This window comes from Ipomoea triloba, chromosome 13 (assembly GCF_003576645.1).
Source record: "Ipomoea triloba cultivar NCNSP0323 chromosome 13, ASM357664v1".
NCBI lineage: Eukaryota > Viridiplantae > Streptophyta > Magnoliopsida > Solanales > Convolvulaceae > Ipomoea > Ipomoea triloba.
In genome coordinates this window covers 30,163,320-30,180,245 of record NC_044928.1, presented here as the reverse complement: position 1 = coordinate 30,180,245, position 16,926 = coordinate 30,163,320, and the positions used below count along the sequence as shown (strand labels likewise).

Here is a 16,926-nt window from a genome sequence, read left to right as displayed (position 1 = left end):
ATCCATTTTTGTGCCCACCATTTTAAACGTACCATTTATTCCAGCCTCGAAATCTTAAACATACCTTTCAATTTTCGTCCTCAACTTTTGTAGTTAAGGTGGACTCAGATCCACAGAAATTTTGCCACGAATATACATCTATTTTCGGGCCCACTATTTTAAACGCACCATTTATTCCAGCCTTGAAATCTTAAGCATACTTTTCAATTTCCGTCTTCAACTTTTGTAGCATTTTACTATTGCTCTAACAACTTCGAATTTTATTTACCAATTCTAGCCTTTTAGTGTGTGCACGTCTTGAAGACTAAAAGTAGTAGAAAGAAAAATGATACGCAATAATTATATATAAAAGTGTCACAAAGTTGTAACGTATATTGAATTTAATCGTCGTGACCACAATAATTTCAGGAAAAAAAACCAATTAATTAACATAAGTTTCGGAGGTTACTATGTACAATGATTTCACTCCACCATTGCGGTCTGCAACAAAGAACCTCGTTTTCCTAGGTTAACATTTATAACCTATTCATGAATTCTTATATTTGTCGTCTTGTGTTGATTCATCTGCATATGAATTCTAAAGCTTGACATTTTTATGTATACATACAATAATGTGCCAATCGTCAATATCAGAAAAAAAAAAAAAAAGAATATAATGTGCCAATCGTCACTTTGCACAATAATGTATCATGCTTAAATTGGTTGTTTTCGAGACCCATCTTGATAGTGTTCAACATATTTTGATATCCTTTGCGATAGTGTTCAAGATATCTTTAACAATTGAGAGTATCCATGTGACTTGAGCACATATTCACTTTTTCTAATAGGAAAAAGGACCAGAACATGTGACTTAAAGACTTTACTGATACAAAGATGAATTTTTGAGAACGTTGAGGAAGTAGGATGAGCAGTTGGTACGATCTAGTATGGATCGTACATGAACAGTAGTTCGAGTCAACGGCTCTCTCAAGGTTCTTCCATCTAAGACCTCAGGGGAAGAGGATGAAGTTGCCCTTGCGAACAGCTTGATGCATTATCTCCCTTCAACCCTTTGAACGAAATGTAGCAAAAGAAAAGGATGGAAAGTCCATGGACCGACCCCATCATCTCTTTTGAGCAAAATGTAGCAAAAGAAAAGCAAGGAAAATCCATGAACTAACCCATCATTTCCACCCTGTAGGAACTACAAGATCAATAGTAATACAATGGATTCATGTCCACCTTGCAAGGTGGAACCATCACAATTTACATACTGAATGTTCACCTATCACAATTTACATACTGAATGTTCATAATTCAAATTGTAAACATTCAGTATGTAAATTGTGAACATTCAGTATATAAATTGTGTATTTTGGACGCGAATCCACCTTGCAAAGTGGACCCGGGTCCACAGAATAATTTTCCCTACAAGATCACCCCAAGTATGAAGTAAGGTGTTGGAGGTCATATATAAGTGAGCTTTCCCATGCACAAAGAAGCTTATAATCAATCATATGTATGAATTGAAATATAGATAAACAATATGCATCAACAAATCCTATTAGTCTATACATAGTTTAACACATCCAAACTACAAACCCTAACCTCTTGCCCAAATCCAAAACATGATTAAAGAGGATAAAGCTATCATTATCCAACTCAGGAAAGCCAATGCTGCTGCTAACTGGAACTTCGTGCATTCCTCGCCGAAGCTACAACCCCCGAGGTCGCCATAGTACAAAACCGTTATTCCAGCCGAAGACGACGCTGCAGAAAGGGATAACGTCGCCGTCACCTGACAATGAGTTCATACGAGAATCATCCATCAGCAAGAAACAAGAAATCGAATTCATTTCTCGATGCAGTGAACACTAACTAACCCAATCTCCAACAGCAAAAACGGTGACTAAGAAGTAATTGTGGAGCGCCTTCTTCTTCGCCAAGGAATAAGCGTCGAGGAGTGCAAGACCGCCACTCAAATGACCTGTAAAGCCATGGAAGCAATCAAGTAGCTGCAATAACGACAACAGAGGTTCACATCAGTAAATTTTCCCGTTCTATAATTGTAGGGAAGTATTCCCGTTCATAACAATGATATCGCTTAGAAGTTTAAGTTATAGATTTCAGACAATACGCTAAGACAGACACCCGTCAATTTGTTTACTTTAGCATTGAAAAGCTTCCGTAGTTAAGGTGAGAAACAGAAACAGTACGAGGAATACTCTTTAAGGAAATCAAACAACATTTGATTTATCAAGATAAATGGTCTATAATATGGAAGAAAAGGGAGAATGTCATTGTTATGAAGAATATAGGATCCGAAGAAGGAATCAGAATGTTCATGGTAAAGACTTCGGTTTTTCAAATGACCTAAAATCTATCCATTAGTATGCATTTTAGGAAAATAAACCAGTATCGAAATCGAAGCCATTTCCACCATGTCTTGTATGTGTTCTTCCTATAATATTAGGAGTGTAGAGTCATCAAGTCAGATTCCAAATACAATTAAACAAAAAAGTGGTGAGCCTATGATGTTTCACTGGAATGCTAACGACAAGCTGAACTAAGGCATTATATAGTGGGGGTAACAATGTAACATTGTTAGCATAGCAACGACAAGGTGAACTAAGTACATGGACTCATGGGGTAGTATTGGGCAGAGTTTACGGTCAATTCCAAGGCAAGAATCACACAGTGTGATAAAGTCCAAGCCATTGCAAGCATTTGAACAAGTACAATGAAACACCATCAAAACAAGCTGTTTGTTCAGAACTTTTCCTCTCATGAAACATAATATTAGCCTATTGGGCATTATTCACATCATATAGAGGTTCAATTTGAACCCTAATCATAATCATGTGATTCTTTTTGGGTTTTTCCCAAGGTATCTCTCCAGCCGACAGCTAGAAGACTAACCTCCGTATAATCATGTGATTCTGCAAAGTAATATCAAACATGTCCGTTGCACGGGCAACTCAGTTGGTTCCTAGGTTATAAATTGTGGCCAAGGACACATGATCAAGCCTACAGCAGCAGTGTGGGAGTTACACCCAATGTGGTGGACTCCTTGTAGACACAGGGCATGGTCCTCCCACCTAAAAGGCCACTTAATCACCATGATTTACACCTCCACGATCCTGTCAGGCCAAAATGTGGGGAGCTCGGGAGTTACACCTAATGTGGTGGACTCCTTGTGGAGTCCATGGTCCTCCCACCTAAAAGGACACTTAATCACCATGATTTACCCCTCCACTATAATGTGGGGAGTTCGGGTTGGGGCGAGGGAGTTTCGCCTTTTGTGGGCAAGTAATATCAATTACCCAGAAATCTAATTTCAGATTCAGATTGATTGAATGGGATAATCAATGCAATACAAATGCTGATATCAATCATCACAGCAAAACAGCAGATCTTGAACTTGACCTAAAAATTGAAAGGGGAAACATAAATATAAGCTGGGAAAAGGAAAGAAATTACCAGAATGCTGTGACATTGAAGAAGCTACTAGAGGATGCCATGGAGACAATTGAACCAGCCGCAAAGATGCATTGCCCTACCCTTAGAAGAAGCCCAGTTACAGTCCCCGGAGTCCCCAGCAAAATTCTGCATTTTTATCTTTCCTGCACAGAGAAAAACTTCACTCCCTCGATGGGCTTCCGGAGAACTCCATCTTCCTTCCAAGACAAGGAAACTCACAACTGGGAAATGTCTCACTCAATCAACGAGAAATCGAAAAAGACTGGAACTTTATCAATCCTACTAAGAAATAGAAAGGAAATTGGGGAAAGTTATTGATCAAAAGAGAAAAGCAGGATCACGAAAGCACAAAGCACAAAGATTTTTTTTTTTTTTCTCTTTAAACTCGAGATTGAGTAGTTTATACTTTATAGAAGAACAAGAACAAGACAAAAGACACCGAGCACGCTGTTCTGAGACGGAAATGGAGCAGCCGGCCACGCTTATTTCTTGAGGAAATGTCTACAAGAAGAAAAAGCCAACTACTTTAGGCCCAGTTTTTTTCAGATGTGGGAAGTCACCTAAAGCCTAAAGGGCTAAATTGAGGGTAATTTTGGGATCATAAAGATTTTTCCTTGTCTTACCACGGTAACTGTATAATTGTCAAAACTAGTTCAACTCGATAAATTTGATATGAAGTTGGCCTTAAATACTTCCCTCGTATTATACTTGCGGTTCAACCTTAATTCTCTCTATTTTCTTTGTTTTTTTTTTTTTTGTGTTCCTCACAATTCATTACTGATATATTCCAACTTTTATCTTCTTTACTTCGATGGGACTGGAGCTAGATGATGAGGCACATTGGTCAACTGAGATGTAAGATTTGACTGCTTGAGTTGACTAGTACAAAGTAATGAGAGAGACTAAGAGTATAAGGAAGGAAATTAGGGCATTGACTAGTATTTATATATGCATGTGCTACATTATATGTATACTAGCGGTGGTACGCGCGTTACGCGTAATGCAAGGCCCAAAGGAGATTTATATATATAATTTTAACACAAAATATATGTTCAAACTTTTTCCATTAAAAAAAAAACATAACATTTTAATATTAACATTATGAGCATAATAGAGTAATAGATCATGATGAAATTATAAGAGAAGATTTATATGTTTCAATTTTTCTCCTTAATTACTTGCGGCCTTTACTACCTTTGCACCCGACATTGCCATATATTAGAGTTTTCCGTTGTGATTATGGTGCCGATCTCAGCCTGGACTAAAGTGTCGGTGGTGGAAATACGAACCTAACCGTACTTAGTATATTTAGAGTTTGCCGTTGTGATTATGCCGTCGAACTGACCTAAGACTTAAGTACCGATGATAGAACTACGAAATTAAGTCCGGACTTAGTACATTTTTATATGTTATTACAATTTTCTAAGTATAAGGCTTATAACCTATACAATTTACAATTTCACATTACACAAAAATTTTATAAATTCTAAAAAAATTTGCTCTTGCATTTCCGTTTTCGGATGCTGCACGTCAGCCACCTATCCACCACTTTGTTTTTGCTTTTCTGGTGTTTGGTTGTTCCAAATTCATACTATCCATAACACTTTCCTTGCATAGTTTCATTTTCATTTTCCAATGCTTTCACATTTAGCATGATGCTTGCTATTTCTCTTTGTTTTTGGTTGAAGACATTTTATGTTAACAAATACAAAGTAAAATTGTACAATTTTATCAAATCCAAAATATAATTAAAATACAACTGTAAATTAATAAGTGTATTTGTATAGATAAGACTTCAATTACATATTGTGGTTCACTTTCTTATATCAACATTAACAAAGAGTAAAAAGTGATAATAAGCATACAGTTACTCATCATGAATACATCAAAAGAACATAAAAAGTAATCCCAACATAGATCCATATAAGTTTAACATTAAATGTTTATTTGAACATATGTATTACGTATGTTTAAACTGACTATCTATATTTATAGTTTTAGGATAGGAATATGGATATATAACAATTACGGAGTAAATTATAGTATTAGTACTGATCGAATCGAAGATTCCTTTCCATCAGGGTTTCAGTCTTTGTCTCCTAAAAACTCGTTTAGACGATGCCATTTGATCCTTTTTTATTTTTTTTTTTTTGTTCTTTGTCTCCTTCAAAACATTGGGTTGCAGATCAGTACTTAAATGTATTCTCATATATACTGCAAATAGCCACACGTAATTTCAGCCCAATCCAAATAATTATATTGATAGACCACCACCAGCAGCCCATATCAAAACCACCTCAGCCCAATAGCTATTCTAATAAACAACCCAATCCTTCAACGAAATAAATCATAATTCTTCCATTGAATCTGAACTGCCAAGCAAAATAACAGAACAGATGTGAAGTAAGAAAAAAACAAAACAGATTTGAAAATCAAGAGCACTTTGTATTATTGTATAATTCCATCACAACATCCACCATATTCAATAGAGAAATGCCATTGTCTGGGTCTTGTTTTTTGTTTTATTCTTCTTGTTTTTGTTTGGTGGGGGGGGGGGGTCTTGTCCCTATTGTTTTGTTTACTTGTTCCTATTGTTTATTTCTTATTCAAAAAAGTTATTGAGCTCGGTGTATGTCATTGTCCCATGACTCATGTGGTCTCCCACCTTAACCACCGATTTGTTCTTTAAGCAGTCAGAATTTGAACGCCCAATTATCACAAATGACAATTTTTTTAATATTTTATTTCATTTTTATTAGTAAATCAGATATTAACCAAGTGCATTAATAATCAGACTCCTGCCTTCACAATTGTACTCAGTTCTTCTAAGAAAACACACTTAATGCATTGAAAAAGCAAACACTTAGAGCAAACTAAGCTTAGTTCACAGACTCAATAAAAATGAAGTCTTTAAATCACAAAATTCTCATTCTTTAACTAATACATGCACTACTGTATGCAATGAAATAACAAATATATTTTCCACCTCATCTATTATTATATTTTCGTGCCTTTCTCTCTGTGTGAAAGAATGTAAGAAACAAACATATATTTTCATGTCTCTCTATCCGTCTACAACAGCACAAGGAACACAAATATATATAGGTACATGAATAGTGTGAATGAAAAATAATAAGGCTGATATGAAAAAAGAATAGTGTGAATGAAAATTAAAGACGATTGCTAGGTGGCCACTAAAAATAATAAAAGCAATAATGAGTTAGTGAGTCATCAGTGGGAATAAAGCTGATATGTTAGGTAAAAGAACGATGAGGGAAGCAGATTAATAATACAAATATACAATAATATATTATAATATATATAAACCTTCGCGGCTTCACCTGCTCAATTAAACTAAATAATATGGATCTACCTTCTTGTTGCTTTCTTGTATGGTTTGTCTTCGTTTTTAAGCGATATGGGAAAGAAGCATAAGACCAAGCGTGTATAGTTTACCCTTTCTTTTTCTCTGATTAGTAAAACTATAATAAACAAAACATTATTATAGATTAAACACAACAAATAATATTGTCAAATATTAAAAAAAAAAGATATTTTAGAAAATATTTATAGTATTAATATTAATAATAACGTACTTACTAATACTAATAATAAATTAAAATAAATAAGACACATAATAATAATAATAATAATAACAATAATAATAATAATAATAATAATAATACCGTACTTACTAATACGAATAATAAAATAAATTATACATTTATTAGTATACAAAAAGAGATATAAATCAAAGATATAATCTTGATTGAGACTTATTATATTTTTTTTTATATATACCTATACATATATGTGCACCACTTTTTATAATCTAATGACAAAGTATCTGTACATTAATAAAAACGGAGAAATTTATATTAACAACCATTAATTTCGATCATCTTCCCTTGTCTTCCACTTTTGATGACTCTCCATATTTGTTTTGTCTTGTTCCTCTTATTGCTTGTTTTTGTTTTCTTCCCTTTTTTTTTTTGGGTTTTGTCCCTACATTTTTTTACTTGTTCCTATTGTTTCTTTCTTACTTATTATTGAGCTCCCTGTTTTTTTTTTTTTTTGAAATAAACCAAACAAACCAGGTTATATTATTGAGCTCCCTGTTTGTCATTACCCCATACTCACATGGTCTACTATCTGAACAACCGATTATCAAAAATGACTATTTTTTCTAATATTTGAATTAATTTTGCAATGGAGTTGTAATCATTCAATTGAATTCATTTTGTATTCAGTTGAAAACGTGCAGAATAAACAAAGTTTCAATTTAAAAAGAATAATATCTCTCAAGAGAACAACCAAAATATAATACTCTGTATCTTTTTGGGGCAATTCAAATGATAAGTCGATAAGATACAGGTTTAAGTCGAAGAACATTGAAAAAGGAAAATAACATCAAATTATTGGGAATCAACAAGTTATAGTGCAGACGTAAAAAGTTAAACGTGCAGCAAGAAGTTCCAACTTCTTGTATGTGCATGGGCAGGTGTTCCAATTTCACAAACAGGCTCATAGGCTATGACAATTTTAGACAACCAATCTGATACCGGCTCTGCAACATCAGAGAACAAAAACAAAAAACATATTTACTTAAGGAATTCAAGGCAGCTTGAAACAATATCAACATACCGATTATGGTGTCTTGTATGAAGCAGAGAGAGGTTGATGTCCTTCCACACGATGCAACGACGAACGAGGGTGACCGACGACGACGTGGATGGGGGAGGCAGTGAGAAACCAAGCTAGAAGGAGGTGGAGACAGGCGCAAACGGCGTGGATGGCTTTGAGTTTACCTGCGAGTTTTCTCAGGTCGTTTTTGCTGTGGTTTCCTTTCAAAAGAGAGATGTGAGAGATCAAAGATCTGAATGTCTTGATTCTTCTACATCCTTTTTCAAGAATGAATAGCCAGAGAGGAAAAAAAAAACTAATTAAGAATCCTCATGGATGTGTCGGCTGCTCCTTTTTTTTACCTCCACTAACTTTTAGCTCCTTCTCAATCACAAAACATATTTAATTCCCTATTCTTTCTTTTCTTGAGTTTTTTTTTAAAGTTCTTTTTTTGAGTTAATTCCCTATTCTTCCTTTTCCTCCACTTTTGCTATCTTTTTACTCCACTAACTTTTGGCTCCTTCTCAATCACAAAACATATTTATTTCCCTATTCCTTATTCCTTCACTTTTGCTATCTTTTAAGAGCAAACAAACAGAAATTCCCACTAAACACAGTCTTCAATTTCAATGGATATATAAATATAATAAAGCCACATACCCAACTTTTTTTTTTTTTGAAAACAACCAACAAAACTTCATTAAAGCAAACGTTCAATACACACAGGAATAGATGAAATCCAACTAGAAGGACCAGTTTGCGAACTAGCAGCTCTAGCCAAAGCATGAGCACACTTATTCACTGATCGAGAGATAAACTCAAAGGACACAGAATCAAAGTGTCGACATAACTCCTTGCAATCACCAACAGTGCAACCAGCATAGGACAAATCAGACCCCGAACCATTCAGCAAGCAACACACAGTCTGACAATCCGAGAAAAGCTTGATCTTAGCATAGCCTTTATCCTTTATCCATGATAATGCTTCTTTCACAGCCAAAGCTTCAGCAAGGTGGACATCATTCATGCAACGCAGGGGACCATTTCGCGCAGCCAAAAATTGACCATTCGAATTCAACACCACACAACCAAAGAAGGCAGTACCATGGTTGGCGAAAACAGAAGCATCCACAAAAACCATGACAGTGTTCTCATCATTTCCTCCACCACCTTGAGCAGCGTTAGGTGGCGTACTCACCACCGGCCCTGGACACCACAAACTTTGCCAAGCTTCCACGTAGCGGATGATCTCATGCACCACATTCGTCAAATTCCAAGATTTATTATTCCACACCACTTCGTTTCTTGCCCTCCAGATACACCACCAAACCGCTACGGCACGTATCTTATAAGATGACTCAGCATGTGATAATGTATGAAACATCCAAGCCACACAATCATCTCCTACCGTAGGGATCTGACCATCCATAATTGTTTGCCAAAGGGGAACAACACACCTACAATCTGTCATTAAGTGTTCTAGAGTTTCAGCATGAACATGACAGAGGGGACAAGCCACATCATCAACTACTCTCCGGGCAAACAACGCAGTCAACACAGGGAGAATTTTGTGCATGCAACGCCACAAGAAATTATGCACGGCCGGAGGAATTTTCAAGCCCCAAAGAGCTCCCCAATTCGCATTACCAGAACTGTCCAGCATTGAGGAGAGAATACGATAGCCATTTTTCACAGAATACAGACCCCTCAAGTCACCCCTCCAACACCATCGGTCTTCATACTGAGTATTAACAGGGATTTTAAGAATCAGTCCCACATCTCGTTGTACAAACAAAGTGTTCAAAAGCTCTAAATTCCAATCAAGCGAGACAGGGTGAATAAGATCACTTACTTTCATTTCCTGGTTATCGCCCGCCACAGGAGTTTGAATATATGGATTGGTGTCATCAGGAAGCCACGGATGACTCCAAATATGAGTATTCTGTCCATTACCAATCCTCCGAACAGATCCCTTCCGTAACACTTCTTGACCGGCAAGTATGGACCGCCAACAGTAGCTCGGGTTAGCACCAATTTTTGCTTCCAGGAAATCACTACGAGGATAATACCTGGCTTTATACAATCTGGCAGCTAGGGACGTAGGGTTAGTCAACAGCCTCCACCCTTGTTTAGATAAGAGAGCCACATTAAACCGGTTAAGGACCTTAAAACCAAGACCTCCTTTCGACTTCGGAAAGCACATCGCACCCCAAGACTTCCACCGCATACCGCCCCCTCGACCACCACTAGTATCCCACCAAAATTTATTCATTGCCCGTTCAATCCTCTCACAAAGAGTAACGGGAATGTAATAGATGCTCATTGAGTAAGTGGGTAATGCTTGTGCAATGCTCTTTAACAACAGTTCCTTACCGGCCCTAGACAATACTTTTTTATTCCATCCACTCAGTCGGCCAACCAGCTTCGATTCAATATATGAGAAGACTTCACGCTTATTTCTTCCAATGCCCATAGGGAGTCCCAAGTAACGCCCAATATCAGTCGACTGAGCCACATTGAATACATTAGCTACTGCAGCACGTGTAACGCTAGAGGGCCACATACCCAACTTGATCCACAAACTCTTGTCATCTAATCAGTCGGAATTTAAAATGCGACCAACTGCGAAGCACCGTAAAATTTAAAATAATAATTTCATGTTGCAAGGAACAACTAATATTACACATAGTACAACAAATTCCTCCGAAAAAGTCTTGGGCAAATTATAAGTGACTCTTTATATATACTATAGTTATTATAATATTATAGTATATAAGATAAGATACAACAAATAATATTGTAAAAATTTTTAATATTAATAATACCATACATACTAATAATAATAATAATAATAATAATAATATTATTATTATTATTATTATTATTATTATTATTATTATTTTGTTTTATGGAGCCATGTCTCATGTTGTATTTTTTTTTTCTCCTTGAGAATTAAAAAGATGTCATGTTGTATTTTTTTTTTCTCCTTGAGAATTAAAAAGATGAATGGGGAGGTGGGAACAACAGGAAAAAGTTGGAAGTTGATGAATGGGGAGGTGGGAACAACAGGAAAAAGTTGGAAGTTCTTGTTTTATCCATTTGTATCTTTTACTCTTGAAGAGGATAAGAACAAAAAAAAAAGGAAATTTTTTAAACAAAAATCAGGAATTTATGGGAACAAATCAATCACCAATACGGGCATGTAATTCTACTTGGAACATCCATACCTCCATTGTCACTGTAACCTCAACTCCAGGCAGCAGCAACAGGCCTAGACCTCCGCAGCAGCCAACGTCACCGCAGCCTCAATCTCCGCCGTAGCCCGTAGTCACCAGAACTATCGCTCAGCCATCATCATCGGCTTAGCCGCCAACCGATCACCACCGCTGAGAGCCTTCTTCCCTTGCTGTAGACACGGCTGCCGCTGTCGCAGTACGAAGCCGCCATTTTTTCTTTCCAATTCAGCAGATCCGAACCACATTAGTAAAGCCAATATTCAATATGAAATGGTTTTGCTGCGTGAAAATTTAGCCATTTAAAAACTGCATGGAATCAGATTCCACTACAAATAGATTTGAATTCAATTTAAATTACCAGTAGGACCACGCATGAATTGTTTGTCAGCCATTGAAGATCCCACCCGCCGGTCACTGAAGGGAACGCCCGTACCGGAAAAAAAATGTTGCAACGGAAGTAGCACCACCGTCAAACTACCAAAACCTCCCGGAGTACAGCACTCGAATTGAATATCAAATTTGATAATAAAGTCCAAAAAAATACAAACAGAAAATGCCTACTAAAATGATCGGAAAACTCTTTAACTCCAAGACACCATTTCAGTACATCATGAGTCCCAAAAAGGGCCAGCAAATTAGATGGCAAACACATAAATTAAATATTTACTCTCGCGGCCACATGTCGTGACCGTCAGTATGCGTCGCCAAGGTACTCAAACCCATGAGCCTGTAGATATATCACGAACCCTGAAACGGTAGATACGTGACAAAACTGAGTGTGATGAAGAATAGAGATAAAATTCTGACCTTTCATCTTCTGGCGGATGAGGAGCAGTTGCAGATCTTAAGAGAGGCAACGACTTTCTTCTTCGATCTGGCAGCGTGGGATCTGAAAAAAAAAATGGGGTGAAGAGGGTGAGAGGGTCGAATGGAATTGGAATGCTAGAGAAAGAAGATAAGAAATGAATAATTGGTTTTCATTTGTTCGCATTCCAACTAATCCACCACTTTAGTGAAAAGATGGATAATACAACAAAAAAATATATAATTGTTTTTTTTTTAAAGCAAATATATAATTGTTTTCATTATTCATTGTCGTATGAGTGGTGTTGATGCTTTCCCACTATCTTTTGTTTGGTTTTGTTTATTATTTCAAAGCATTATTGTGTTGCCCACTTGCGTCCTTATTGGTATGTATGGATAGCAGTCATGTATATAATATTCAAAGTAGACCCAAGTGAATAGTGTTAGAATTGTCATTCAGCAACTTGAATTCGGACGGCCGATCATCGATAGGGGCAAAATAGACCCTTCTATTTGCAAATAACAACAACTAATGCACAATGTACAAAAAAAGCCGCCTGAAAAAGTCTTGGGCAAAAATAAGGTGGCCCTTTATATTATTTTAAGATATACAATGAGGCAATGAGCTATTAAAATTGGACTTCTATGATTAGATTATACATGGACCAACTTAAGAATGGTATTTTTATTAAAAAGGTTATAGATCAAATTGAGTCAAAACTAGATCGAGTCGTCGACCCCTATTTGGGACCCAGCCCATTCACAGCCCTAGTCGGATGAATACTCCAACCGGCAACTAGCTCCTTTTTGAAATGTCACATTCCTATGTTTAATTTACTTCAAATGATCTTGTCTCATTTCTTTATTTAGTAATGTGTAAATGTAGAAGAAGCTGCAAAAAATAATAATAAAATTATAATTCCACCAAAAACAAAGTTGTAAATCACATTCCCTAAAAGTCCCCAAGTACCAAAAATACAAAGCTTACAAAGATATATGGTGTCCCGTACAACTGGAATTTTTTTTAAAATTAGTGCACATCAAAAAACTGAAACTATGTCCTCTTCTTTCCCTCTCTCAGTTGATTTTTGCCTTTGAAGCCTTCTTCTTTGCTGTTCTCCTGGGCATGGAGTTTTTCATGCCAATGAAAAACAGCAGCCCTCCCAGCAGCTGCAGACCCTGCCAAAACACATAAACGCGTAACTAAAATTTCTGAATGATATCGGAAGAGCAATATAATGGTTTCTTTCCCCCTCTCGTTGGATAGAAGTGAAACGAAGAGAGTTTTCTCGTTACCTGTGAGAACTTGATGAAAAGCTGAGCGAATTCTTTCTTGTCAGCCTCGTAGTTGTAGAAGTCGTACAGGATCGGGGTAACAATTGCCTGGTGCAAAAGCTGCAAACCGAGAGAGCAATAAGAAAAGCGGGGAATTGTTGTTTAAGATGATTATATTGACGGGAAGCATTAACATATGTAATTATGTATACCAGGATATAAGCTCCGAGAGAGCTGCCAAAGACGAACAGAAGGCTTCCAAGCCCCTTCATAACGATAAGGCCCAAAGCGAGATGTTTCATCTGTAATTGGTATAATTCAAGTTAAGTAAGATCAAAGATCTTGTGGTCAAGCAGCATGAAGTGACTCTCCCAAATGGGAGGTCATGGGTTCTTCAGTCGAGGCGATATTGACTCGTTAGGCTTCAATAGGTTGAGAAAGTATATGAACAGATACTACATGTAACAGGGTCAATAATAATATACAGAAACAAAAAGATTATTACCTCAACGTGGGGAACTTGGAATCCAGTTTGTGCTGTGACATGCTTAATGAAAGCATTGAACTTCGGCCTCAATGTCTTTGCTGCTGGCCCGCCATCAGTCCCGAATTCATTAAACCTACAAGCAAGAGATCATTAGAAATGTTCGTCATAAGTAGCATTGAGATTCGAGATACTGTCTTAGAAGAGGATAAATAACCAAATCACAAAAGCTCTGCCAAAACCGTAAACTAATTAATGCTTTTTAGCATCCAATGACATCCATGGTAAGTATTAACTAAACTCTTGAAACCTTCCATGGCAACCATTGGCAGTATCAAACCTGATAACCACTTTGCTAATCACAAGTCCCTGGCAAAACAATTACAAGAAACCGACCAGACTATCTCTATCCACAACAAAAACAAAATCTTTTTAACTTCTCCCAAATCCAACACTGTACAGCAAATACAATACACAGTTTAGTCACCACACTGAAACACCATTGCTCAATTGAAACACTCGAAAATCAACCCTCAGCCCAACAATTTTCGCCGAGAATACAAGCTAAGCATATCAAATATACCAGGGTTTTACCATAATATTTGGAGCACATAATGCCCATGATGGATCTGAGCACTACATTATGCTTACTTCCCAATGGTCACCATCCTGTGACTGCTGTAAGTAGTCAAGCACACTTAACCACAAAGTTTTTTGGCTATCTGGTTGCTCTATCCTACTTAAAACAAATTGGTGATAAGTAGATGGACATTAACCTTTAATCACATCCCTCTATGGTAAGCCATGGCCCCACGTCTCGAATCGAGTAGGGGCTGAACTCGGCAGCACCCAACAGCCCAGCATCCCTAGTTCTACTCCTATACAGCATAAGACACAAAGCAAGTTCAACTCGCCTTGGAACTATCTATTCGCCCTCTTAGTTTGAGCCGGTCAGCTAGCTATACCTAGACTGATTTACCTTGTAGTACTTTACCGAATAGGGTCAGGGTCACAAGGCGGGATTTCGGGATTTCTCATAAATCAAAGCATAAGAAGCAAAGGTCCAAATGAATCAAGACACATCAGATGCCCATTACCAAAACGATCAGAACTTTCCCCTTTTTCTTTTTTTACCACCAACCAAAACCCAATCTTTACTCAACCACTACACACATTAACCAGATTCAGCTCTAGTTTCCATCAATTCCATGCTCTCCCCACACTTCAACTCAAGCCCATCAAATCTAACCTCAAATTTGACTAGCCAAGAGAATCCAAGACCTCCAAAACTCAAACAAAAGCAACACTAAACAAGGCAATTAATGAACCCAACCCCACACATAAACAGAAAACATTAAAACAATTAAACAAAGCATGCATACACTAAACATGAGTGAAAAAGATACAGTCTTTGAGTGTAAACACAGCAGAAACAGAGCTGAAATGAGAGAATAAACAGCAACTTACTCTTGATAAGCCGAGAGAATGAAGACGGAGACAAAGAGAAGCCTGCCCAGGAATGACAAGAACGCCATAGCTTTAGGGATGACCAAAACCTCTCTCTCTCTCTCTGAACTTCTCTCTCTAGGAAAACGGGGACAGCGGTACAGCAAACGGGAATAGTGAAGAATCACAGCCCACCCGAGATGACTAAATATTATTACCAAATTATTCAGTTTTTCCCGCCGTTAAAAACATAACGGTCGTCGCTGCCTAATCGTCAGTTTCCTTCGAAGAAGACTAACGGCAGCCCTTCACGGAAGGGTTACGTTTGTTGAGAGAGAGAAAGACACGTCTCATGGACCAATAGCATTGGGTCCGCTGCTTTGCTCACACACGTCTCCTGATCCGACGTGGCATTGACCGCCGTCTACTTTGTAATTTGTAATTTTTTTCTAAAATTAAATTTATTTTTATCACTTGTATACAAATTTATTTAATTTTCATTGAGAGCGGTTTATTAATTATTAGTTTTATCAATTATCTATGTACAACTTATACTGATTTAGGATTACAAAGCAAAAATGTCAATGATCTTGTGAATTAGTGCCACGATGTGACTTTTTCAAATGAGAGGATATTGGTTCGAGTCCAAGTGAAGGCTACTATATTATACTAAATTAATCTCATCTTATTAGATATAGATATTAATGTAGTATTAAAAAAATCAATCATTCATAAAACTTTCAATTAATGATACAATTTATGAAATGCACGAGACTTAGTTATTTGGTTGCATGATGTTAGTTATACATGCTATAAAGGACTCACATGGTGAGGAACAAAAATATGGTTGGGTTGGTACTAATGTACTATATAGTTATATTACCACATAATGGACAATATATAGTAGTTATGATTTGATTTGATATATTGAACAATTTAAAATAAAAACATGACTTTTTTAATACTCCATATGATTTATATTTGAGATGTGATTTTAAGCTATTATATATATACAATAATAAAATTTAGGAAAAATGTTAAATAAGCTTCTAAACTTTACATGAAAAGTATTTTTTTTTTTAACTAACTTGAAAAGTTAATTAGATTTCTAATTTTTTAAAAAGTATAATTACACCTTTTAACATGTTAAATTGAGACAATGAAACCTCAATAACAGTAAATGACCTGCTATTACAAGTCATTTCAGTTTAGGCGTCATATCAACGAAAATCCAGCGACCGGTGATAGTCGATCCGTCATCGGTCACCATTCCCGATGGAAGGCGATTGTCGCCTTCCATGGATAATGCAATTGGTCGCCTTCCCTGGCCAACTGGTCGCCTTCTGACGGGAATGGCGACTGGTAGTAAGATTTTCACTGTTATGATTTAAACTGAAATGACCTGTAATAACATGTCATTTACCGATTTGTAAGTTGTATTGTCTCAATTTAACATGTTAAAGGGTATAATTACATTTTTTAAAAATTTATGGATTTAATTGACTTTTCAGATAAAGTTTATAGATTTATTTGAAATATTTTTCATGTTTATTGGAAGTTTTCTAGTTTTTTTTTTTTTTTTTTTTTTTTTTTTTTTTT

General features: G+C 36.5%; 2 protein-coding genes across 2 annotated transcripts; both read right to left on the bottom strand.

Annotated features, from left to right (window-relative positions):
• Window positions 1-1,444: 1,444 nt before the first annotated feature.
• On the bottom strand, window positions 1,445-3,593 carry LOC116001468 (CASP-like protein 5B3; the record flags this gene model as incomplete). Its single annotated transcript, XM_031241339.1, is given in 4 exon segments — window positions 1,445-1,777; window positions 1,863-1,960; window positions 1,963-1,994; window positions 3,460-3,593. Coding segments are annotated over 4 exon segments (459 nt in total), but the record flags the coding sequence as incomplete, so codon positions are not given.
• A 9,422-nt stretch (window positions 3,594-13,015) lies between these two features.
• Window positions 13,016-15,512, bottom strand: LOC116001639. The gene is made up of 5 exons (XM_031241533.1): window positions 15,349-15,512; window positions 13,903-14,017; window positions 13,610-13,699; window positions 13,419-13,517; window positions 13,016-13,301 (listed from the first exon to the last, which is right to left on the bottom strand). Exons 1-5 carry the CDS (start codon window positions 15,414-15,416, stop codon window positions 13,200-13,202), a joined length of 474 nt encoding a protein of 157 aa, XP_031097393.1. The 5' UTR covers window positions 15,417-15,512; the 3' UTR covers window positions 13,016-13,199.
• Window positions 15,513-16,926: the final 1,414 nt, after the last annotated feature.

Coding starts and splice junctions, on each gene's coding strand:
- LOC116001639 (XM_031241533.1), bottom strand. CDS start 15,416: ATGGCGTTCTTGTCATTCCTGGGCAGGCTTCTCTTTGTCTCCGTCTTC. Junction 13,700..13,902: donor TCCAAGTTCCCCACGTTGAG/GTAATAATCTTT, acceptor TACCAATTACAG/ATGAAACATCTCGCTTTGGG. Junction 13,518..13,609: donor CTCTCGGAGCTTATATCCTG/GTATACATAATT, acceptor CTCGGTTTGCAG/CTTTTGCACCAGGCAATTGT.